At 49.9% G+C, this 26,091-nt stretch overlaps 1 protein-coding gene across 1 annotated transcript in view; it reads right to left on the reverse strand.

Moving 5' to 3' along the window:
- LOC119958077 (unconventional myosin-Ib-like) overlaps window positions 1–26,091 on the reverse strand; it is a 99,126-nt gene that overhangs the window by 17,352 nt on the left and 55,683 nt on the right. The window contains 12 exon segments of the mRNA XM_038786303.1: window positions 1,886–1,954; window positions 5,563–5,712; window positions 6,664–6,757; window positions 11,128–11,328; window positions 12,889–13,115; window positions 14,884–15,084; window positions 16,507–16,569; window positions 17,188–17,292; window positions 20,783–20,848; window positions 21,547–21,633; window positions 24,775–24,809; window positions 24,812–24,892. Of these exon segments, the coding sequence (XP_038642231.1) occupies window positions 1,886–1,954; window positions 5,563–5,712; window positions 6,664–6,757; window positions 11,128–11,328; window positions 12,889–13,115; window positions 14,884–15,084; window positions 16,507–16,569; window positions 17,188–17,292; window positions 20,783–20,848; window positions 21,547–21,633; window positions 24,775–24,809; window positions 24,812–24,892 (1,379 nt within the window).

Here is a 26,091-nt window from a genome sequence, read left to right on the forward strand (position 1 = left end):
GAGAGAGACAGAGAGACAGAGAGAGTGAGAGGCAGACATAGAGAGAGACAGAGAGAGAGAGACAGAGAGAGAGGAGAGACAGAGAGAGAGACACAGAGAGAGAGACAGAGACAGAGAGAGAGAGAGAGAGACAGAGAGGTTCAGGGAGGGAATTGCAGAGGTTAAAGCCCAGGCAGCCGAAGGGACGGCTGCCAATGGTGGTGTGATGGGAATCAGGGCCTGCACCAGGCCAGAATTGGAGAATGGCAGAGAGGGGGTTGGAGTAGGTTGCAGAGCTAGGAAGGGGGCAGCTGTGGACTGACAGAAGTATGGGGATGGGACGTATCTGGGGCTTCCATGTCTACCCATTTTTAAATAATCTCACTTCCATTCAGTTGATTTGCAGCCGTGTTGTAGAGGTTTCAAAGGAAAAGAATAAGTGGCAGCTGTAATCTTGGACTTCACAGAGATAAACTGCTGAAGTTCATGTTGTTACAGAGTCCCTTTTGACTGGATTAGTTTTGAATTCACTCACAGGTATCTGTTAATCTCTGCACAAACACTCCCTGTTGACTTTCTCTGCTGCTTTCTATTCTGTTGTCAGGCTGTGAACCTATTGCAGCAAGTTGAACATGTTTCACCACAAACACTATAAACGGTTGTCAGTCAAGCTTTCTGGAGGTCACTTCCTGGTGTCTGTTCCAGGGGAACCAGCACATTTTCGTCAGCGTGGCTCAAATTGGGTGTGGAACAGAATCACGAGACTGCGAACGCTCAGCTGGATTCTCCATTCGCCAAAATCGCGTTGGGTGATTGGCCAGAGAGTCAAAGTTTCCGACCGAATCGGGGGGGCGCCGCTTTCGCGATGCTCCACCCCCTCCAAAGCAGCGTACGCTCCACGTGTCGATGGCCTCAGGACATTGCCCGAGGCCGACCCCACAATGCTCCGCCCCCGACTGGCTGAGTTCCCAACGGCGCCGATCAAGGGTCGTCTCATCTGTCGGGGGGGGGCACAGCGTAGCCGCTGCAGGCCGCCGCCGGGCGCATGCGCAGTCACGGAAGCCGGCAATTCTCCAGGCCATATTGCCAGCTAGAGCCAGGTGCTCTCTGCTGCCTTCCTGCCAGCCCCCAGCAAAACAGGGAATCAGTGGCCGTTTTACGCCATTTTACCCACCATTCCCACGCCGACGTGCGGACAAAGCACCAGAATCAGAGAATCCAGCCTCAGGACTTTGATCCCAGGCCTGTCAGGCTGTGAACCTGTTGCAGCAAGTTGAACATATGATAGGATAGATGCGGGCAGGTTGTTTCCACTGGCGGGTGAAAGCAGAACTAGGGGGCATAGCCTCAAAATAAGGGGAAGTAGATTTAGGACTGAGTTTAGGAGGAATTTCTTCACCCAAAGGGTTGTGAATCTATGGAATTCCTTGCCCAGTGAAGCAGTTGAGGCTCCTTCATTACATGTTTTTAAGATAAAGATAGATAGTTTTTTGAAGAATAAAGGGATTAAGGGTTATGGTGTTCGGGCCGGAAAGTGGAGCTGAGTCCACAAAAGATCAGCCATGATCTCATTGAATGGCGGAGCAGGCTCGAGGGGCCAGATGGCCTACTCCTGCTCCTAGTTCTTATGTTCTTATGTTCTTAACTCGGCTACAGGGGATTTACATTAATTGCTCTCCCTCACAATTGGCTCAGGATTTGGGGAGTTGGGGGAAGGGGGTGCTTAAAACAAGTCTGCCAAACAAGTCATCTCACTCAGTGACCACTACAAGCAAAGGCAATGGGAAAAGATAAATGTATCACGGGACAGACAAAAGTGTATCTATATCCTGTTGTAGTTTAACTGGCTAAGAATATTCTGTTGAGAGACAATTTGTGTTATGACAGCAAGTAAAGCAGTACTCACCTTCCAGCCCCTGGTACAGGCCTGAAGAAAGATGGCGGCTTTCTTTAATTGTTGATATTTCTTTTGTTGCTGCAAGGGTGGAGAAAAAATACAGAGTCATAAGAACCTTTCTGCTGAGTTTGGTATGTTTTTCACCCCCCCCCCCCCCCCCCCCCCCCCCCCCCAGTCCGTAACCTGCTCCAGCTCACCGTTACCATGGCCAAAGGGCCATTCTTTAAATTTGAGCCAGCAGTGAGTTGTCAACAGATTGTTTTTAAGCTTGGGAGGTGAGTATCGCTGACAAATCCAGCACTTATTCCTATCCCTTGTTGTCCTGAAAAACAAGTGGTGAGAATCAACCAAGATGGTCTGGGATTGAAGCCACGGACAGGCCCAGCCCAGCTAAAGATGGCCGCTGTCCTTCCTTAAGGGGACATATGTGAAACAGTTGTGTTTTTTTACACAACGATCTGACAATTTTTGTGGTAACTTTTACTGATACCAGCTTTTTCTTCCAACTTTATAAAAATTGATGCAAATTCCCCGAAGAAAATTTGGTACTTGGTAATGAACCAGGGCAAGTGATAGATTTGTTAGTAGGGGAGCATTTTGGAGGCAGTGACCACAATTCTGTGACTTTCACTTTAGTAATGGAGAGTGATAGGTGCGTGTAACAGGGCAAGGTTTAAAATTGGGGGAAGGGTAAATACAATGCTGTCAGACAAGAACTGAAGTGCATAAATTGGGAACAAAGGCTGTCAGGGAAGGACACAATTGAAATGTGGAACTTGTTCAAGGAACAGGTACTGCGTGTCCTTGATATATATGTCCCTGTCAGGCAGGGAAGAGATGGTCAAGTGAGGGAACCATGGTTGACAAGAGAGGTTGAATGTCTTGTTAAGAGGAAGAAGGAGACTTATGTAAGGCTGAGGAAACAAGGTTCAGACAGGGCGCTGGAGGGATACAAGATAGCCAGGAGGGAACTGAAGAAATGGATTAGGAGAGCTAAGAGAGGGCATGAAAAATCTTTGGCGGGTAGGATCAAGGAAAACCCCAAGGTCTTTTACACATATGTGAGAGATATGAGAATGACTAGAGCGAGGGTAGGTCCGATCAAGGACAGTAGCGGGAGATTGTGTATTGAGTCTGATGAGATACGAGAGGTCTTGAACAAGTACTTTTCTTCAGTATTTACGAATGAGAGGGGCCATATTGTTGGAGAGGACAGTGTGAAACAGACTGGTAAGCTCGAGGAGATACTTGTCAGGAAGGAAGATGTGTTGGGCGTTTTGAAAAACTTGAGGATAGACAAGTCCCCCGGGCCTGACGGGATATATCCAAGGATTCTATGGGAAGCAAGAGATGAAATTGCAGAGCCGTTGGCAATGATCTTTTCGTCCTCGCTGTCAACAGGGGTGGTACCAGAGGATTGGAGAGTGGCGAATGTCGTGCCCCTGTTCAAAAAAGGGAATAGGGATAACCCTGGGAATTACAGGCCAGTTAGTCTTACTTCGGTGGTCGGCAAATTAATGGAAAGGGTACTGAGGGATAGGATTTCTGAGCATCTGGAAAGCCACTGCTTGATTAGGGATAGTCAGCACGGATTTATGAGGGGTAGGTCTTGCCTTACAAGTCTTATTGAATTCTTTGAGGAGGTGACCAAGCATGTGGATGAAGGTAAAGCAGTGGATGTAGTGTACATGGATTTTAGTAAGGCATTTGATAAGGTTCCCCATGTAGGCTTATGCAGAAAGTAAGGAGGCATGGGATAGTGGGAAATTTGGCCAGTTGGATAATGAACTGGCTAACCGATAGAAGTCAGAGTGGTGGTGGATGGCAAATATTCAGCCTGGAGCCCAGTTACCAGTGGCGTACCGCAGGGATCAGTTCTGGGTCCTCTGCTGTTTGTGATTTTCATTAATGACTTGGATGAGGGAGTTGAAGGATGGGTCAGTAAATTTGCAGACAATACGAAGATTGGTGGAGTTGTGGATAGTGAGGAGGGCTGTTGTCGGCTGCAAAGAGACATCGATAGGATGTAGAGCTGGGCTGAGAAGTGGCAGATGGAGTTTAACCCTGAAAAGTGTGAGGTTGTCCATTTTGGAAGGACAAATATGAATGTGGAATACAGGGTTAACGGTAGGGTTCTTGGCAATGTGGAGGAGCAGAGAGATCTTGGGGTCTATGTTCATAGATCTTTGAAAGTTGCCACTCAAGTGGATAGAGCTGTGAAGAAGGCCTATGGTGTGCTAGCATTCATTAGCAGAGGGATTGAATTTAAGAGTCGTGAGGTGATGATGCAGCTGTACAAAACCTTGGTCAGGCCACATTTGGAGTACCGTGTGCAGTTCTGGTCACCCCATTTTAGGAAGGATGTGGAAGCTTTGGAAAAGGTGCAAAGGAGATTTACCAGGATGTTGCCTGGAATGGAGAGTAGGTCTTACGAGGAAAGGTTGAGGGTGCTAGGGCTTTTCTCATTAGAACGGAGAAGGATGAGGGGCGACTTGATAGAGGTTTATAAGATGATCAGGGGAATAGATAGACAGTCAGAGACTTTTTTCCCGGGTGGAACAAACCATTACAAGGGGACATAAATTTAAGGTGAATGGTGGAAGATATAGGGGGGATGTCAGAGGGAGGTTCTTTACCCAGAGAGTAGTGGGGGCATGGAATGCACTGCCTGTGGTAGTAGTTGAGTCGGAAACATTAGGGACCTTCAAGCGACTATTGGATAGGTACATGGATTAGGGTAGAATGATGGGGTGTAGATTGATTTGTTCTTAATCTAGGACAAAAGTTCGGCACAACATCGTGGGCCGAAGGGCCTGTTCTGTGCTGTATTTTTCTATGTTCTATGTTCTAAATAATCACTAATGGTGCTTCCTCAAAGGTTTTACTGTCATGTTTTTTTACTGAACCTTACAGGGGTACTTTTCTAGTGGGATTATGGGAGGGACAGAGGGAGTGTAACTCTTCATCTGAATTGGGAATGTTTGATGTTCAAATGGAAAAAATAATCCAGCTTCCGGCACTAAACTGTGGTCACACTGCCGTAATAAAAACATTCACTCTCTCCCCAAAAGAAAAGAAAGATGAGAAAGAGGGAACGTGGGCATTTTTTCATCTTTAAATTGGTGGCTCGCATTTGGCTCGAAATTGAGCCAATTCTTTGATGCAGTCTTTTGATGTATTCAGGGCCGGCTCAAGGTACCGGCAACTCGGGCAGTCGCCCGGGGCGCCATGTGCTAGGGGGCGCCAGAGACCCGGCGCCGCGGTAAAGACTCGGGTCCCGCGCATGCGCAGTTGGGCCGGTGCCAACCAGCGCATGCGCGGTGGCCGCCCTCCCCCAGGGCGGCCCGCACAAACATGGCGGATGGATCCAGCTCGCCGGTGGAAGAAAGGAGGCCTGCCGACAGAGAGACCAGCCCGCCGATCGGTGGGTCCCGATCATGTACCAGGTCACTCCGCCTCCCCCCCCCTTCGGGCCCCCTCCGCCCCCCCCTCCGCCTCCGCCCCCCCCCCTCCGCCCCCCCTCCCGCCCCCCCCTCCCCCCCCCCGCCCGCCCGCCCCCCCCGAAGGGCGCCGAAGTTCAGCTTGCCCGGGGCGCCAGCAACCCTAGGGCCGGCGCTGGATGTATTTCACAAATCTTGCCGCCCAGTTCCCATCTGCCTCGCCAACCCGGGGAGGCCCAGACTTACGTTATGTCCCCTGAACCAGGCAGAGATCAAAATCTGACTTTTCTTCATCAGGAGGAAGTGTGTCCGGCATTTCCAGCCACGGTAGGTCTTCTGAATCGAGGTGGCAACGAATTCCATCTGAGTCCGTCGCCTGTCCTCCAGGTCAAACAGCTGCCCAGAAAGGCGGAAAGGTGTTGAAGTGGATTTGGGAGAATCACAGGCAAGCAATAATCTTTTAACAATGAACTTTCCGGGCAGCACCGTGGCGCAGTGGTTAGCACTGCTGCCTCACAGCACCGAGGTCCCAGGTTCGATCCCAGCCCCGGGTCACTGTCCGTGTGGAGTTTGCACATTCTCCCCTTGTCTGTTTCGCCCCCCACAACCCAAAAAGAGGCCCCTTAATTGGGAAAAAAAGAATTAGAACATAGAACAGTACAGCACAGTACAGGCCCTTCGGCCCTCGATGTTGTGCCGAGCCATGATCACCCTGCTCAAACCCACGTATCCACCCTGTACCCGTAACCCAACAACCCCCCCCTTAACCTTACTTTTATTAGGACACTACGAGCAATTTAGCATGGCCAATCCACCTAACCCGCACATCTTTGGACTGTGGGAGGAAACCGGAGCACCCGGAGGAAACCCACGCACACAGGGGGAGGACGTGCAGACTCCGCACAGACAGTGACCCAGCCGGGAATCGAACCTGGGACCCTGGAGCTGTGAAGCATTTCTAACCACCATGCTACCGTGCTGCCCCTAATTGGGTACTCTAAATTTATTTTTAAAAACAATGAACTTATAACAGGAGAATTTTTTTTTTAGTGATGTTCCTCTAAGGAAGCAAAGGAGCAAACATCAAACATTGGTTTATTTTCCTCGTCTTTTCCGCAATTGTTCCCTTTGCACGTGGTTTGTTGCTGTATATGGTTTGACGTACCTCAGTAAATGCCTCGATATTTGTCCGTTAAAAGGACTAAAAGACCTGAGATATTGTACTGACACTGGTTCAGGAAGGTCTGTGAAACTACCCTCCCCAATCAACATACCAACACCTTTTTTTAAACGTTTAGGATGATGTTGTAATCAACTTAATACTCAATAGTTCAGCCAAATACTCACTGTTTGTGGATTTTTGATGAAGATCTTTGTCTGTCCAAATGCGTATTCCTCTGGGGGTATGTTTAATTCTTTTAACAGGACACTCAAGCCATCCCTTGAAAAGGACACAGCATAGAAATTATGACACCCATTTGTACCACATGGAAAGTGATAACGCATTTCTAAACAGAGTTTCGAAGTGTGACATATTTTGTTCGCAAGGCTGGATCCGAACATTGGTAAAATATTCTTTCTAAATTTGCTGCATTGTCTGTCGATGGGAATGTTGGATTGGATTTGTTTATTGTCACGTGTACCGAGGTACAGTGAAAAGTATTTTTCTGCAAGCAGCTCAACAGATCATTCAGTACATGGAAGAAAAGGGAATTAAGCAAAATTCAAGAAAATAGGGCAACACACGATATACAATGTAGAGGTTAGTCATGATGTTAGCCGCTAAGACTGTAGGGAAAAACAGTTTAGCCAAGGCAAACAGCCTGCAAACACTCATTAGCATTTTGCACGCAGCAAAACCAGTTTCTGGCCAGGTGGAAGATCTCCAACCAAAGGTGATAATGGCAGAACGTTTTACATACTAATGAGGCAGTCCAGATCTAGGCACACACAATGGCAACATTTGGGTTTGAATAAGATACTTTAAGTGGATGTCCAGACAGAGCGGCACCAGAAGTATCCACTATAGAAACCGCCCCCACCATCGAGAAAGACCCTTACATTGGAGGAATTCAAAAGATATCGATTGGAAGCGATCCAATCGATACCTAAAGGTAAAGCCCGCCCAGGAAAAGGGAAGGACATTGGGGACCCCTATAAATATAGACCCCCACACATGGTCCTGTCTGTTGTTTTCGTGCTCCGGCTTTGACTTCGACCCAGAACTTCGACTTGTATCCTGACTCCAGCCGTTGAGCACCAGCCGCCGAACCGTAAGTGCCAATACGACGCTCGCTACGCGAACCAAGCCCGCTAGACCCCCCCAGTGACCAGCACGCTTTCTGAAGGTTGCAGACCAAGACCGGGACGAAGGCCTCGCTCCATGACCTTGCCTGTTCCTGTGTAGTTAAGTATTCTGTTTGCTTAGTTTAGTCATAGCTTAGTCCAGGGGTGGGCAAACTTTTCCGTGCAAGGGCCGCATTCAGAAATTCACAATTCACAAAGGGCCGCATAGTATATTAAGTAAAATAATTACTTCACCCGGTTATGATTGTGGGCGCCTCATATAGAACATAGAACAGTACAGCACAGAACAGGCCCTTCAGCCCTCGACGTTGTGCCAAGCAATGATCACCCTACTCAAGTCAACGTATCCACCCTATACCAGTAAGTAACCCAACAGCCCCCCACCCATTAACCTTTAAAAAAAAATTTAAAAAAAAAAAAAAAAAAAATTTTTAAAAAAAAATTTTTTTTTTTTTTTTTTTGTTTTAATGACTTGGTGGGCCGCAGAAATACCTTTGGCGGGCCGCATGCGGCCCGCGGGCCGTAGTTTGCCCACCGCTGGCTTAGTCCCTTAGTGTGTGCATGCGTATTTATTATAATTGTATAATAAATATTGATCGTTTGGAACTTACTAATCGGTGTATCGTTTTATTACTTTGAACCTGACCTTGGAATATATGTGAGTTGTCTATACGGCAACTGGCGACTCCTGAGCTGAAAAATACATAGACAGAGCCTAGTGGTGTTAAGCACACGGCCTTTAACAGAGGCAAGTTAATACACCCCAATAAACGCGTTTTACACCCATAGCAAAACGTGCAACAGAGGTTAGTCATGATGTTAGCTTTAGAATTAATTTTTAAACGATTAGAACGAGTATAAGTTAAATAAAAAGTGGATCTGTTGGGGAGAGCTGGCAGAGAGTCGCCTCACTCCGGCGCCATCTTGAATCGAGATGTGTGGAATGCATCAATTGGTTTGAGAGCAGTAAATGGGCAAAAGGTCCCGTCTGAACGCCAAAGTCTCATTAAATTGTGGCTTGGTACTTCTTTCCTGAAAGCATGGGCTGCCATGTGGTACAATTCTGCCGGAACTAGTAGCTGCCTGTTACCTCATCCATTCTTCATGGTTAATTCTAGTGAGTGGTGCCAGACAATTTGGCTGCGAGGGGTGTCAGGCAAGACCAGTGTTGTCGTCAACCTGCAAGGACACAGCAGCAGGTGTCAATAGGTAGTGAATAAGCAGCAGATTGTCAACCTCAGGGGTGCAGAGGCCAATGGTAGCATGCAGGCTGCCTCTTCTGGATGAGGCCAGTCAATTTAGCGCAGCCTACTCATCATCCTTGAACCTCCCTGGGTAGTGTGTAAACTCACGGAACGTAAAGGGCAGCACGGTAGCATTGTGGATAGCACAATTGCTTCACAGCTCCAGGGTCCCGGGTTCGATTCCCGGCTGGGTCACTGCCTGTGCGGAGTCTGCACATCCTCCCCGTGTGTGCGTGGGTTTCCTCCGGGTGCTCCGGTTTCCTCCCACAGTCCAAAGATGTGCAGGTTGGGTGGATTGGCCATGCTAAATTGCCCGTAGTGTCCAAAATTGCCCTTAGTGTTGGGTGGGGTTACAGGGTTATGGGGATAGGGTGGATGTGTTGACCTTGGGTAGGGTGCTGTTTCCAAGAGCCGGTGCAGACTCGATGGGCCGAATGGCCTCCTTCTGCACTGTAAATTCTATGATAATATGGGAAAATGTGTTTGGACAAACAGAAATGCAGAGTATTTCTCAAATGGGGAGAGATTGGGAAGTGATGTCCTGGGTGCTCTTGTTCATGTGTCACTGAAAGCTAATATACAGGGGCAACAATCAAATAGGAAGACTAATGCTACGTTGCTTTTCACTGCACAAGGATTTCAGGACAGGTGGGAAGAAGTCTTGCTGCAATTGTACGGAGCCTTGGTAAGACCACACCTAGAGAATTGTGTACAGTTTTGGTTTCCTTACCTTCGGAAAAACATAAGAACGTAAGAACATAAGAACTAGGAGCAGGAGTCGGCCATCTGGCCCCTCGAGCCTGCTCCGCCTTTCAATTAGATCATGGCTGATCTTTTGTGGACTCGGCTCCACTTTCCGGCCCAAACACCATAACCCTTAATCCCTTTATTCTTCAAAAAACTATCTATCTTTATCTTAAAAACATGTAATGAAGGAGCCTCAACTGCTTCACTGGGCAAGGAATTCCATAGATTCACAACCCTTTGGGTGAAGAAGTTCCTCCTAAACTCAGTCCTAAATCTACTTCCCCTTATTTTGAGGCTATGCCCTCTAGTTCTGCTTTCACCCGCCAGTGGAAACAACCTGCCCGCATCTATCCTATCTATTCCCTTCATAATTTTAAATGTTTCTATAAGATCCCCCCTTATCCTTCTAAATTCCAACGAGTACAGTCCCAGTCTACTCAACCTCTCCTCATAATCCAACCCCTTCAGCTCTGGGATTAACCTAGTGAATCTCCTCTGCACACCCTCCAGCGCCAGTACGTCCTTTCTCAAGTAAGGAGACCAAAACTGAACACAATACTCCAGGTGTGGCCTCACTAACACCTTATACAATTGCAACATAACCTCCCTAGTCTTAAACACCATCCCTCTAGCAATGAAGGACAAAATTCCATTTGCCTTCTTAATCACCTGTAAGAATATACTTCCTGGCCTAGAGGGAGTGCAATGAAGGTTTACCAGACTAGTCCTGGGGTTGATGGGATTGTTTTATGGGGAGTGATTGAGGAGAATGGGCCTGGATTCTCTAGATTTTAGTAAAATGAGAGGTGATCTCATTGAAACTGTACAAAGTACTTCCATGGCTTCACGGAGTGGATGCAGGAAGGAGGTTTCCTCTGGTTGGGGGCCATCTAGAAGCAGGGGACAGAGTTTCACAATAAAAGGTAGGCTATTAAAGACCGGGGTGAGGAGGAATTTCTTCATTCACAGGGTGTGAAATCTTTGGAATTTTTTACCCCAGAGGCTCAAACATTGAATATGTTCAAGACAGATTGATGTACCATCAATTGTACGCGAGGCGAGTGATTTACCAAAGTCAGGCTTTAATTGACTAGAACACAGCTCTGCGATCGTCTACAGTGGAAAGGGACGATCATCAGGCGTCTGACTATTTATACCTCGTTAATAGAGGCGTGGTTAACTCAGCCTCTCGGCCAATCGGTCGAGAGGCACGTGACCGACCAGGGCCAAAGGTAAGCCGACGTTCTGGCCCAATGGCAGACAAGTATGCAGATCATATCACCACACAGATATCAATAAATTTCCAGATATTAAAGATATTGAGGAATAAGGGGATGGTGCAGAGAAATGGTGTTGAGGTAGAAAATCAGCCATGATCTCGTTAAATGTTGGAACAGAATCGAGGGGCTACTCTTGCTACGATGTTCCTATGGTCATTAGGATATTGCGACACACTTTTTACATTCAGGTAAGATGGACACAGTGGTTATGAGCAACAGTGACATGTCCTTACCGGTCATTACCCTTCCAGTTTGGCCACGTCTGTTTACAAAGCATCTTGTACCGCTGTAGGCAGGGCTTGTAGGGATGTCGGTAGGCGTACCCTGCCCGTCGCACCCTCACATTCTCCAGCAGCCCCAGGTACCTGACCTGAGATTCCACCAGCTCATCGACAAACAGTTTGGGGGATTTTGTGTCATTGGGTTTGATACATCTGTGGAAAATCAGCACAGGTTAAGGCTCAGGCTTTCCTCCCACAGTCCAAAGATGTGGGGGCAGCACGGTAGCATGGTGGTTAGCATCAATGCTTCACAGCTCCAGGGTCCCAGGTTCGATTCCCGGCTGGGTCACTGTCTGTGTGGAGTCTGCACGTCCTCCCCGTGTGTGCGTGGGTTTCCTCCGGGTGCTCCGGTTTCCTCCCACAGTCCAAAGATGTGCGGGTTAGGTGGATTGGCCATGCTAAATTGCCCGTAGTGTTCTAAAAAGTAAGGTTAAGGGGGGGGGGGGTTGTTGGGTTACGGGTATAGGGTGGATACATGGGTTTGAGTAGGGTGATCATGGCTCGGCACAACATCGAGGGCCGAAGGGCCTGTTCTGTGCTGTACTGTTCTATGTGCAGGTTAGGTGGATTGGCCGTGATCAAGTGTCCGAAAGGTTAGGTGGGGTTCTGGGGATGGGGTGGGGGTGCGGGTCTAGCCCTTTGGGAGAGTCGGTGCAGACTTGATGGGCTGAATGGCCTTCTGCACTGCAGGGATCCTATGATTCTAGATGCATTACCACTTTCTCAGGGCAACTAGAGGGTAGGCAGTAACTGCCAGTCCTGCATTGTATCCTGAGAATAGAACATAGAACAGTACAGCACAGAACAGGCCCTTCGGCCCTCGATGTTGTGCCGAGCAATGATCACCCCACTCAAACCCACGTATCCACCCTATACCCGTAACCCAACAACTCCCCCTTAACCTTACTTTTTAGGACACTACGGGCAATTTAGCATGGCCAATCCACCTAACCCGCACATCTTTGGACTGTGGGAGGAAACCGGAGCACCCGGAGGAAACCCACGCAGACACGGGGAGGACGTGCAGACTCCGCACAGACAGTGACCCAGCCGGGAATCGAACCTGGGACCCTGGAGCTGTGAAGCATTTATGCTAACCACCATGCTACCGTGCTGCCCCATAGATAATAATAGATAATAATAAAATATGCACAGGGGCCTGGAGCCCTGGTAAACACAAAGCTTGGTGACTATGGGGATATGGGCAGAGAGTGGGTACCAGTACCCATCCATTGGTCTCGAGCTGGTAATGCTCTCACTGTCTCTAGTTTCTGTTCCTGTGATCCAGTCTGTAATTTGAAACAATGCCAGGCAGTGGAACACAGATGAGTGCCTGAGCGGCTCTGGACTGAGGCAAGCAGACGATCAGCGCTTCAAACAAAGCCGCACTGGCGAGTGTCAACTGAGGAGAAACGGACTGCGACAGACCCACCTCGACTAGTCTCCCCCATGACTGTGTCGTAATCTTCAGAAATTCCACACATGATTTATTTAGCACAGTGGGCTAAACAGCTGGCTTGGAATGCAGAACAATGCCAGCAGCGTGGGTTCAATTCCCGTACCAGCCTCCCCGAACAGGCGCCGGAATGTGGCGACTAGGGGCTTTTCACAGCAACTTCATTGAAGCCGACTCGTCACAATAAGCGATTATTATTATTATAAACAACTGTGGACCAACACTTCAAACAAGGTCAGATGGAGGAAGAATCCTACCTGATGTAGTTGGGGTTTTTGGCCAAAAGATTCTTCATGAGGACCCCCACAGAGATCTTGAACTGGGAGCCGGCTGTCTGTGGTCGCTTCAATGATGTCTTACTTGGGTCCCCTTCAGCGAAAAGGGACTTGATGAGTTTGTGCTTGGCCTGCCACATTGCCTTCGATAGGTCACGATACAAAAGGTCATTGTTCTTGTCGATGAATTCGGCAACGTTGTATGTTACCTGGGAGAATGTGAAAAAAGTCAAGGGCAAAATTCAGTTTTCTCCTCGTTTTCGGCTCTCCTCTCCTGTGATTGGTGCAGTTTTTCATTTGGCAACCACCCTCTGGTACATCGCCCAAGTGATACCATCTCTAACTGGCCTCCATTTCAGGGTCAACCACATTACTGTGGGCCTGGAGTCACATGTCAGCCAGACCAAGTAAGGACAGCAGAGGGTCAGTGCTGAGGGAGCGTCGCACTGTGGGAGGGTCAGTGCTGAGGGAGCGCCGCACTGTGGGAGGGTCAGTGCTGAGGGAGCGCCGCACTGTGGGAGGGTCAGTGCTGAGGGAGGGTCGCACTGTGGGAGGGTCAGTGCTGAGGGAGCGCCGCACTGTGGGAGGGTCGGTGCTGAGGGAGTGCCGCACTGTGGGAGGGTCAGTGCTGAGGGAGCTCGGCATTGTGGGAGGGTCAGTGCTGAGGGAGCGCCGCACTGTGGGAGGGTCAGTGCTGAGGGAGCGTCGCACTGTGGGAGGGTCAGTGCTGAGGGAGCGCCGCACTGTGGGAGGGTCAGTGCTGAGGGAGCGCCGCACTGTGGGAGGGTCAGTGCTGAGGGAGCTCGGCACTGTGGGAGGGTCGGTGCTGAGGGAGTGCCGCACTGTGGGAGGGTCAGTGCTGAGGGAGCTCGGCATTGTGGGAGGGTCAGTGCTGAGGGAGCGCCGCACTGTGGGAGGGTCAGTGCTGAGGGAGCTCCGCACTGTGGGAGGGTCAGTGCTGGGGGAGGGTCAGTGCTGAGGGAGCGCCGCACTGTGGGAGGGTCAGTGCTGAGGGAGCTCCGCACTGTGGGAGGGTCAGTGCTGAGGGAGCGCCGCACTGTGGGAGGGTCAGTGCTGAGGGAGCTCCGCACTGTGGGAGGGTCAGTGCTGAGGGAGCTCGGCACTGTGGGAGGATCAGTGCTGAGGGAGCTCCGCACTGTGGGAGGGTCAGTGCTGAGGGAGCTCCGCACTGTGGGAGGGTCAGTGCTGAGGGAGCGCCGCACTGTGGGAGGGTCAGTGCTGAGGGAGCGCCGCACTGTGGGAGGGTCAGTGCTGAGGGAGCTCCGCACTGTGGGAGGGTCAGTGCTGAGGGAGCGCCGCACTGTGGGAGGGTCAGTGCTGAGGGAGGGCCGCACTGTGGGAGGGTCAGTGCTGAGGGAGTGCCGCACTGTGGGAGGGTCAGTGCTGAGGGAGCGCCGCACTGTGGGGAGGGTCAGTGCTGAGGGAGTGCCGCACTGTGGGAGGGTCAGTGCTGAGGGAGGGCCGCACTGTGGGAGGGTCAGTGCTGAGGGAGGGTCGGTGAGGGAACAAACCATTACAAGGGGACATAAATTTAAGGTAAATGGTGGAAGATATAGGGGGGGATGTCAGAGGTAGGTTCTTTACCCAGAGAGTAGTGGGGGCATGGAATGCACTGCCTGTGGAAGTAGTTGAGTCAGAAACATTAGGGACCTTCAAACGGCTATTGGATAGGTACATGGATTAGGGTAGAATGATGGGGTGTAGATTAATTTTTTCATAATCCAGGACAAAAGTTCGGCACAACATTGTGGGCCGAAGGGCCTGTTCTGTGCTGTATTTGGAAGTGGGTAAATGTCAGTAGTTCCTGATTGCAAGACAGGGACATAAACATATGTAACGTTGGTGACAGATCTTCACCTTGACGTGTAATGGACAATCAGATTCCAATACCGATAATGACAATATCATGGACCTACAAAGCAGAGATGACAATATGGAAAAGGGTGAAGTTCTCACCTTTCCTGCATAGTGTTGCACACGGAAGCAGTTGTCAGTCAGTGTCAGATCGGTGATGAACTTGGAATTCTTCGTCTGTTTGCTCTCAAAATGTTGATTGCTGGAAAAGACCTGGTTTAACTTGTTGAGGAAAGTGAATTCAGTGATGAGACCAGGTCGGAGGCATTCTTCATCCAACATTGCCAGGATGCCTTTATTCCCCTGCATAATGACAAATAATATTACATCTCAATTGAATGGCCTCTTTGCTATGTAATTCCTCATTTCCTTCCACTTTCCCTGTCTCGCCCCCTAATGTTTATCATAGATTATCATAGAATTTACAGTGCAGAAGGAGGCCATTCAGCCCATCGAGTCTGCACCAGCTCCTGGAAAGAGCACCCTACCCAAGGTCAACACCTCCCCCCTATCCCCATAACCCCACCCAACACTAAGGGCAATTTAGGACACTACGGGCAATTTATCATGGCCAATCCACCTAACCCGCACATCTTTGGACTGTGGGAGGATACCGGAGCACCCGGAGGAAACCCACGCACACACGGGGAGGATGTGCAGACTCCGCACAGACAGTGACCCAGCCGGGAATCGAACCTGGGACCCTGGAGCTGTGAAGCGATTGCGCTATCCACAATGCTACCGTGCTGCCCTACACACATCTCTGCTCCAGGCACGCTGGGATACAGTTTCCTAAGTGCTTTCTTATTGTTTGTTTTAAATTTAGTATACCCAATTCATTTTTTCCAATTAAGGGGCAATTTAGCGTGGCCAATCCACCTACCCTGCACATCTTTGGGTTGTGGGGGCGAAACCCACGCAGACACGGGGAGAATGTGCAAACTCCACACGGACAGTGACCCAGAGCCGGGATCGAACCTGGGACCTCGGCGTCGTGAGGCACAGTGCTAACCCACTGTGCTGCCCGCTTTCTCATACTGTACTAACGAGGATGAACTACACATACAAATAGAACATAGAACGGTACAGCACAGAACAGGCCCTTCGGCCCTCAATGTTGTGCCGAGCAATGATCACCCTACTCAAACCCAAGTATCCACCCTATACCCGCAACCCAACAACCCCCTCCCTAACCCCACCCTTTAGGACACTACGGGCAATTTAGCCTGGCCAATCCACCTAACCCGCACATCTTTGGACTGTGGGAGGAAACCGGAGCACCCGGAGGAAACCCACGCACACACGGGGAGGACGTGCAGACTCCACACAGACAGTGACCCAGCTGGGAATCGAACCTGGGACCCTGGAGCTGTGAAGCATTTATGCGAACCACCATGCTACCGTGCTGCCCCTGTAGACAAGCTGTGTGATCACATCACAGCCAGACTCAATCACGGCCTCACTCAGTGCGCTCACTATCCAGGAGAGGTCGTTAAGACGAGCTAATTCAGCAGAAAGCAATCGCTTTGGGAGGTTATTTTCATTCACTTGTCACCATTTATTCGCTGTGTTGTGAGGGGGGAGTGGTATTTGCTCATTAAAATAATTAATTCATGGATGAATATGCATTCCACACACACACACACACACACACAAATGCTCTCACACCCACACTCTCCCATCGTGAACGGGAACACAATAATCAGTGAACATTTGAAACCGTACGTTTTCGATCAAGTCACAGATGCTGGCGTTGTCAAAGTATTCGATCTGCGTCCACTCAATCCTCTGAAAAACAGAACATAGAACATAGAACAGTACAGCACAGAACAGGCCCTTCGGCCCTCGATGTTGTGCCGAGCAATGATCACCCCACTTAAACCCACGTAACCCGTATCCCAACAATCCCCCCATTAACCTTACACTACGGGCAATTTAGCATGGCCAATCCACCTAACCCGCACATCTTTGGACTGTGGGAGGAAACCGGAGCACCCGGAGGAAACCCACGCACACACGGGGAGGACGTGCAGACTCCACACAGACAGTGACCCAGCCGGGAACCGAACCTGGGACCCTGGAGCTGTGAAGCATTGATGCTAACCACCATGCTACCGTGAGGCCCCAAGGAAGCGTAATATTCAGCACAGGTCAGGACGAAGCTTGGGACACAGCGCAATTCTGAAAAGACCAGTCTTGGGGCATGTTTGAGGGACGCAGTCATTGATGTGACTGGAACTCCCACAAGTAAACAAAGTCAGTCGACCTAAGTCAGGCACACGAAGGCTCATTGCAGCATGTGCCTCCTGAATGGGATAAGGACCCTGTTCAGTCTGTGGGACACTGAACTACCAGGACAGGTCTTCTCGATTTAAGAAATGGAAAGAAGATTGAGGGACAACGTACCTCGCGCACATACTCATCCTGCTCCTCTTTCAGCGTCAGTTCAATGAAGATCTGCTGCAGCTTCTCATTACAGTAGTTTATAACAAACTGCTCAAAACTATTGTCCTGTGAGGAGAAATTTGATAGGTTTGAAAGTGTGCATAAACTAATCAAATAAAGAAGAACTTGCATTTCTGTAGCACCCGCCACAACGTCAGGCCATCCCAAATGCAATACAGCCAATCACATATTGTAAGGATATTATTTGCTGGAGGATCCATGGCCGGGATTCATCTCCCAGGGACTAAGTCCCCGAGCTGGCGGGAAAACCGACGCCAACCACTCCGGCGTCAACAGCCCCCCAAGGTGAGGAATTGTACCCCAGGGATCAGTGCTGGGTCCTCTGCTATTTGTGATTTTTATCAATGACTTGGAGGAGGGGGCTGAAGGGTGGGTCAGTAAATTTGCTGATGACACCAAGATTGGTGGAGTAGTGGATGAGGTGGAGGGCTGTTGGAGGCTGCAAAGAGACATTGAGAGGATGCAGAGCTGGGCCGAAAAATGGCAGATGGAGTTTAACCCTGATAAGTGTGAGGTGATTCATTTTGGTCGGACAAATTTGAATGCGGATTACAGGGTCAATGGCAGGGTTCTGAGGAATGTGGAGGAACAGAGAGATCTTGGGGTTCATGTCCACAGATCTCTGAAGGTTGCCACTCAAGTGGATAGAGCCGTGAAGAAGGCCTATAGTGTGTTAGCGTTTATTAACAGGGGGATTGAGTTTAAGAGCCGCGGGGTTATGCTGCAACTGTACATGACCCTGGTGAGACCACATTTGGAGTATTGTGTGCAGTTCTGGTCACCTCATTATAGGAAGGATGTGGAAACATTGGAAAGGGTGCAAAGGAGATTTACCAGGATGCTGCCTGGATTGGAGGGTAGGTCTTATGAGGAAAGGTTGAGGGAGCTAGGGCTTTTCTCTTTGGAGCGGAGGAGATTGAGAGGCGACTTAATAGAGGTTTATAAGATGATGAGGGGGATAGATAGAGTGGACGTTCAGAGACTATTTCCTCGGGTGGATGTAGCTGTTACAAGGGGGCATAACTATAAGGTTCAGGGTGGGAGATATAGGAGGGATATCCGAGGTAGGTTCTTTACTCAGAGAGTGGTTAGGGTGTGGAATGGACTGCCTGCTGTGATAGTGGAGTCGGACACTTGAGGAACTTTCAAGCGGTTATTGGATAGGCACATGGAGCACCCCAGAATGACAGGGAGTGGGATAGCTTGATCTTGGTTTCGGACAATGCTCGGCACAACATTGAGGGCCGAAGGGCCTGTTCTGTGCTGCACTGTTCTATGTTCTAATTCTCACCTGTCCTGGGGCTAGGTGGACGGCGGAGGGGTTGGCGCCGCTCCAGCCGGCGCCAAAGGAACTGCGCGAGTCCGCGCATGCGCAGACCGGCCGTCGTATTTTGGCGCATACTCTTCTCTTCTCCCCGCCGGCCATGGCGGAGCCCTACTGGCCCGGAACAGGCCCGCCCGCAGATCGGTGGGCCCCGATCGCGGGCCAGGCCACTGTGGGGGCCCCCCCGGGGTCGGATTCCCCCCCCCCCCCGCCCGAGGACCGCCCCAGCCGACTTACCCGCGTGTGGGACCATAATCATCTGGAAAGGAATAATTTGATTAGAGATAGTCAACGCGGTTTTGTGAAGGGTAGGTCGTGCCTCACAAACCTCATTGAGTTTTTTGAGAAGGTGACCAAACAGGTGGATCAGGGTAAAGCTGTTGATGTGGTGTATATGGATTTCAGTAAAGCATTTGATAAGGTTCCCCACGGTAGGCTATTGCAGAAAATACCGAGGCATGGGATTCAGGGTGATTTAGCAGTTTGGATCAGAAATTGGCTAGCTGATAGAAGACAAAGAGTGGTGGTTGATGGGAAATGCTCTGACTGGTGTCCAGTTACTAGTGGTGTACCACAAGGATCTGTTTTGGGGCTGTTGCTGTTTGTCATTTTTATAAATGACCTGGAGGAGGGCGTAGAAGGATGGGTGAGTAAATTTGCAGATGACACTAAAGTCGGTGGAGTTGTGGACAGTGCGGAAGGATGTTGCAGGTTACAGAGGGACATAGATAAGCTGCAGAGCTGGGCTGACAGGTGGTAAATGGAGTTTAATGCAGAAAAGTGTGAGGTGATTCATTTTGGAAGGAATAACAGAAAGGCAGGGTACTGGGCTAATGGTAAGATTCTTGGTAGTGTGGACGAGCAGAGAGATCTCGGTGTCCATGTCCATAGATCCCTGAAAGTTGCCATCCAGGTTGAGAGGGGAGGGTTGTTAAGAAGGCGTATGGTGTGTTAGCTTTTATTGGTAGAGGAATTGAGTTTCGGAGCCATGAGGTCATGTTGCAGTTGTACAAAACTCTGGTGCGGCCGCATTTGGAGTATTGTGTGCAGTTCTGGTCGCCACATTATAGGAAGGATGTGGAAGCATTGGAAAGGGTACAGAGGAGATTTACAAGAATGTTGCCTGATATGGAGGGAAGATCATATGAGGAAAGGCTGAAGGACTTGAGGCTGTTTTCGTTAGAGAGAAGAAGGTTAAGAGGTGACTTAATTGAGGCAAACAAGATGATCAGAGGATTAGATAGGGTGGACAGTGAGAGCCTTTTTCCTCGGATGGTGATGTCCAGCACGAGGGGACATAGCTTTAAATTGAGGGGAGATAGATATAGGACAGATGTCAGAGGTAGGTTCTTTACTCAGAGAGTAGTAAGGGCGTGGAATGCCCTGCCTGCAACAGTAGTGGACTCGCCAACACTAAACGCATTCAAATGGTCATTGGATAGACATATGGACGATAAGGGAATAGTGTAGATGGGCTTCAGAGGGGTTTCACAGGACGGAGCAACATCGAGGGCCGAAGGGCCTGTACTGCGCTGTAATGTTCTATGTTCTATACGTAACCCAGGCCGGCGGGACTGGCCAAAAATGGACGGCTGCTCGGCCCACTGGGGCCGCCGGCAACGGCCCCCGACCAGCTTAGCGTGATCCCTGCCCCCGCCCGAAAAACGGCGCCAGAGAATACGGCAGCCGGCGTCGGCGTGGCGGGATTCACGCCGGCCCCCGGGGGTTCTCAGACCCGGGTCAGAGAGTGTTATTCTCTGCCTCGCTCATTGGGGAGGAGATCTAAAGAGAGGAATAGCTTTAATATGATCAAGAACATCAAATACAAAAACAGAACAAAAGCAGTCGACGTATACAAGCGAAGAACAAATGAGCACCACTCCATCCAGAATGACTGAGGCTGTGGCTGCCAAATAAGTCAATATTAAAGGCCGATCTTTAGAAACAGAAATAGAATCAATTTAAAGGATTGATATTGGACCGACACAAATAAATGAGGAAAAAATGGTTTGATTTTTTCTAATAATCACTCCAGAAGGTGCTAGGCATTCTGGGAGTTGCCCAAGCAAACACCAGGACTGGACCGGGTGTCAATGCTGCAGAGTATTGTTATCAGCCCAGTTCCCATGGGTAGCACTGGAACAATGAAAGATCTCCAGGTCAATCTGTATTGCCCTGGGATAATTTTCTTTGACAGGAATGCAAACTTACCTCCAAAATCTCGAATCCATAAATATCCAGCACTCCCATCACCTTCTTCCGCATTTTGCCTTTAACCTTTAACAGAAATCATTCCAATTAATCTCGTTTGTCACAACCTTGTTTGTGCAGACATCCTATTTGCCTCTTCTATTCCATTCCAGTAACCAACGCCTAATCTTCTGCCCACCTCACTGTCTCATTCTAGGGGACTTTTCACAGTAATTTCATTGCAGTGTTAATGTAAACCTACTTGTGACAATAAAGATTATTATTACAGTAAGGCTCCCCAGATATCGGCAGCATTCCAGCACCTAGCACAAATGGCCATCATTCATGTGTGAGCCAAAACATAAAATGATGAGCTATTTGACTGTGAGGGGCATCACGACCAACCCAGTATTTTCCTCAATCGGAGTCTTGGTGCAAATGTATTTTGCCGCCGCAGGGATCGCCGGATCAGGGGTGACTGCCCTTTTCCTAATCCAGGGGCACTGAGGCAAACTATTTCATCATAGACAGGAGATTGTACCCAGGAGCTTCAATTGCGTATGTCTGAGTGACACATTGTACTCACCAATCAGGGAGTTCATCAATCATCGTTTATTCACCCTTATATAACTCCTGATATGTGAATAAATTTGACTCATTGTTTCCCATCTAATCTCTGTCGAATATGATAATACATTGGACAACTGTAAGGTTCTAATCCAGCAGTATATCTGGCCCAGATCAGCCCCAATATAATCCACGCGGAATCCACCGTGCCTGATTACCTGGATGCTTTCGTTAATTCTTTTCACCAGCCAGTTAAACAGTCGGTCATAAAGGTTTTTCGCTAGAGCATCACGTGCATAGTAACCCTGCACAATAAAGATATTTTCATTATTAGGTTGCTATGTGGTGTTCATCCCTCCACCCATTCGGATTTAAGAACTAGTTCAGTAACTGGGGACACAAGTCAAAATAAAATAACCTGCCACCCAGTTTGATAGGGTTGTGAAGAAGGCCTATGGTGTGTTGGCCTTTATTGGTAGAGGGATTGAGTTCCGGAGCCATGAGGTCATGTTGCAGTTGTACAAAACTCTAGTACGGCCGCATTTGGAGTATTGCGTACAGTTCTGGTCGCCTCATTATAGGAAGGACGTGGAAGCTTTGGAACGGGTGCAGAGGAGATTTACCAGGATGTTGCCTGGTATGGAGGGAAAATCTTATGAGGAAAGGCTGAAGGACTTGAGGTTGTTTTCGTTAGAGAGAAGAAGGTTAAGAGGTGACTTAATAGAGGCATACAAAATGATCAGAGGGTTAGATAGGGTGGACAGCGAGAGCCTTCTCCCGCGGATGGAGGTGGCTAGCACGAGGGGACATAGCCTTAAATTGAGGGGTAATAGATATAGGACAGAGGTCAGAGGTGGGTTTTTTACGCAAAGAGTGGTGAGGCCGTGGAATGCCCTACCTGCAACAGTAGTGAACTCGCCAACATTGAGGGCATTTAAAAGTTTATTGGATAAGCATATGGATGATAAGGGCATAGTGTAGGTTAGATGGCCTTTAGATTTTTTCCATGTCGGTGCAACATCGAGGGCCGAAGGGCCTGTACTGCGCTGTATCGTTCTATGTTCTATGTTCTAACTGTTTTAAAAAAAAACCTTCCAATTCGACAAGACTTACAGGGGAGAGGGAATGTGCGTTCAGGTGGCAAGTCGTATAGACATCGGGGTCAGGATTCTCTCAGGGCAGCACGGTGGCCTAGTGGTTAGCACAGCTGCCTCACGGCGCTGAGGTCCCAGGTTCGATCCCGGCCCTCGATCACTCTCCGTGTGGAGTTTGCACATTCTCCCCATGTCTGCGTGGGTTTCACCCCCACAACCCAAAGATGTGCAGGTTAGGTAGATTGGCCACGCTAAATTGCCCCTTAATTGGAAAAAATAATTGGCTAATCTAAATTAAAAAAAAAAAAAGGATTCTCTCAGGCAACGTGGGCCGGAGAATCGCTGGGTCCCGTGCGACGCCGGTCCGCCGATTCTCCGGAGAGCAGAGAATCGGCGCCGACGCGGTGCCGGTTGGGCGCCACTCTACGCGCTCTCCCCCCCCCCCCCCCCCCCGGAGCGTGGCTCGCTCCAGAGCCGTGCTGGCCCCCTGTAGGGGTCAGAATCGCTGCTCCTGGGTCCACATTTACGCCGTTGTGAAACGCGACGGTTTAAATCCAACAAGACGGGTGAGATAAGAACAGAAAATTCTGGATAAACCCAGTAGGTCTGGCAGCATCTGTGGAGGCAGAAACAGAATTAACGTTTTGAGTCTGTCTGATTCTTCTTCAGAGCTGAAGAGGGATGGAAATGTGATGGATTATATGGTTGGAAAGGGGGGTAGAGAAGTTGAAGCAGAATAGGAGATCAGGGATAGGTGGAAGCTAAGGAAAGATTGACAAAGATGCCATGGATACACGACAAGGGAGATGTATGCATTAAAGACTAAAGAAGGTGCTGATAGTAGCGTGATGGTAAATTAGCAGAATGTGTTAATAGGAGAACAAAGATCGGTGTGCAGTGAAAGCAAAACTCAAGAACATGGTGGAGGGGGGACTGCGTTGGGGCAATAAGAAAAGGTCAAGATGGAGGAGAAAGGTCACAGTCTCAAGTTGTCAGGAACTAGGGGATCGATTCTCCGCCCCCCACGACGGGTCGGAGAATAGCGGGAGGGCCTTCCCGACATTTTTCCCGCCCTCCCGCTATTCTCCCACCCCCCCCCGCGCCCAACTCCCGACACGAATCGCTGCCGCCGTTTTTTTTACGGCCGACAGCGATTCACAGCTATTCGATGGGCCGAAGTCCCAGCCCTTTACGGCTGTTTTTACGAACGGCAAACACACCTGGTCTGGCCGTTCGTAAAAACGGCGGGAACAACTCGCTTTTTATAACCATGGCACCGATTGGCACGGCAGTACCACGGCCCACCGATCGCGGGCAGCGGGCCCGATGCCCGCGCACTATTTGTCCTTCCGCCGCCCCGCAGTATCCATTTGCGGGGCGGCTGAGGGGCATCCCGCCCCGCGCATGCGCGGGTTTCGCGCAAATACGCGATGATGTCATCCGCGCATGCGCGGGTTGGAGTCTTCCAATCCGTGCATGTGCGGCTGACGTCATATGACGCGTCAGCCGGCGCTAACTCCGGCAAGCGGGCTTAACGGACCTTACGGCGTCGGGCTGCTAGCCCCGACCGGGGACCAGAATCGGTTCCAGGTCGGGAAGGGGCGCGCTGGCATCAAACCCGCCCGGGTTTGACGCCAGCCTTACGATTTCTCCCGTTTTGGGAGAATCGCGCCCTAGATGTTGGGTCCAGGAGGCTGAAGAGAGCCAAGTCAGAACATGAGGTGTAATCCTCTGTGGACCCAAATTTGAACCCCATTGAGGCAGAGGTGAAATTTGAATCGAATAGAAATCGAGAATTAATACTCTAATGGTGAGCAGGAAACCATTGCCGATTGGGGAGGTCCGGTGGCTCAGTGGGTGAGCACTGCTGCCTCACGGCGCCGAGGTCCCAGGTTCGATCCCGGCTCTGGGTCACTGTCTGTGTGGAGTTTGCACATTCTCCCCGTGTCTGCCTGGGTCTTACCCCCACAACCCAAAGATGTGCGGGGTAGGTGGATTGGCCGTGCTAAATTGCCCCTTAATTGGGAAAAAAATGAATTGGGTACTCGAAATTTATAAAACAAAAAGAAACCATTGTCATAAAAACCCATCTGGTTCACTGATGTCCTTTAGGGAAGGAAATCTGCCGTCCTTACCCTGTCTGGCCTACGTGTGACTCCAGACCCACAGTAATGCCGCTGACTCTTAACTGCCCCCTCAAGAAAAAAAACGAAAAAAAAAAAGAAAAAAAAAAACAAAAAAAACTGCCCCCTCAAGGAAAATGAGGAATGGGCACCAAATGGCGGCACGGCCAGAGATGCCCACATCCCATTAAAAAGAAGCACGCTGAAGATCTGAAGCACAATATTTTACCTGAGCAACAGTTAATGTTGTTGTCACATTATCCCCTTGGCTTCGACCGTCCGAGAGCAGAGAGCTTGGTCAAAAACAGACGACTTGAGGCCAATCAAACTGCAGACTTCACTCAGTACTGTGCACAAAAAACAGACACACGCGTTTTACAGAGCAGTGGGTCCAACTGACAGAATGCAAGGAGTGTGCATATATCTTAGCGGCTGACTGTCTCTTTTTCTGTCAATGTACGTGCAGCTTTGCTTGAGCGATTGTATTGGGGATATCTGTGTCGCCAATGACCTCACTTCCTGCAGGAACAAGCTCAGTTGCCAGGGCAGGAAGATATCAGGGTGCCATTTTGAAATGCTGCTTCGATCTCACGATACCCCCCCCCCCCCCCCCCCCCCCCACCACCGCGGCCTCTGCACCTCCTAATGCCCCAACCTACATGTTAGGCAGTCCTTGTGACCCCCCCCCCCCTCCCCCCTCACAAGAGCAGGGCACCCCGGGCCCAACCCCCAGCAGGGCAACCTGGCACCCAGGCACCTTGACACTGCCAGCCCAGCACCGCCCCTGCCAACCTGGCAGTGCCACCCGATCGCCCTGGCAGGTATTTCCAGGGTGGTAGAAGTGTTTGGATACCACCCTGCCCAGAGCCGGACCACCTGGGGGCCTCCGTTGGCATGGGCGAGCCTGCCAGTTGGCATTACGCCTGGTTAATGTTTGTGCTGGAGGTGTTCATCCCGTCGCCTTCGGAGAATCTGGTGCTGACATATTTAAGTGAGCAGTTCGGCTCAGATATGTCAATCTGGATCTTGTCCATGGAAGAGGGCAATGTCTCGCGAGATCTAATGAGATCTCACGAGGCCGGAGCAGCAGTGTTAGCACTGCCGCCTCATGGCGCCGAGGACCCAGGTTCGATCCCGGCCCTGGGTCACTGTCCGTGTGGAGTTTGCACATTCTCCCCGTGTCTGCGTGGGTTTCACCCCCACAATCCAAAGATGTCCAGGGTAGGTGGATTGGCCACGCTAAATTGCCCCTGAATTGGGAAAAAAAGAATTGGGCACTCTAAATTTATACTTAAAAAAAGATCTCACAAGACGTTGAGAGTGTCGCAAATCTCGCAAGAGGCCTCTCATGAGATTTAACGGCCTTGTCACATCACTGAGTCGGATGCGATGAGGTCGTTGAACCACACCCGGTGTCTCTCTGTCTGGTGCATCAATCCCATAATCATACAAAACGCCTCGATCAGATCACCCATTATTATATTCAAGAGAAGACAGGCAACATTTCTACAATCTGTCCTTGTAATTGAACTCTTTAGCCCCAGGA

The sequence above is a fragment of the Scyliorhinus canicula genome, chromosome 28, assembly GCF_902713615.1.
Source record: "Scyliorhinus canicula chromosome 28, sScyCan1.1, whole genome shotgun sequence".
In the NCBI taxonomy this organism is placed as follows: Eukaryota; Metazoa; Chordata; class Chondrichthyes; order Carcharhiniformes; family Scyliorhinidae; genus Scyliorhinus; species Scyliorhinus canicula.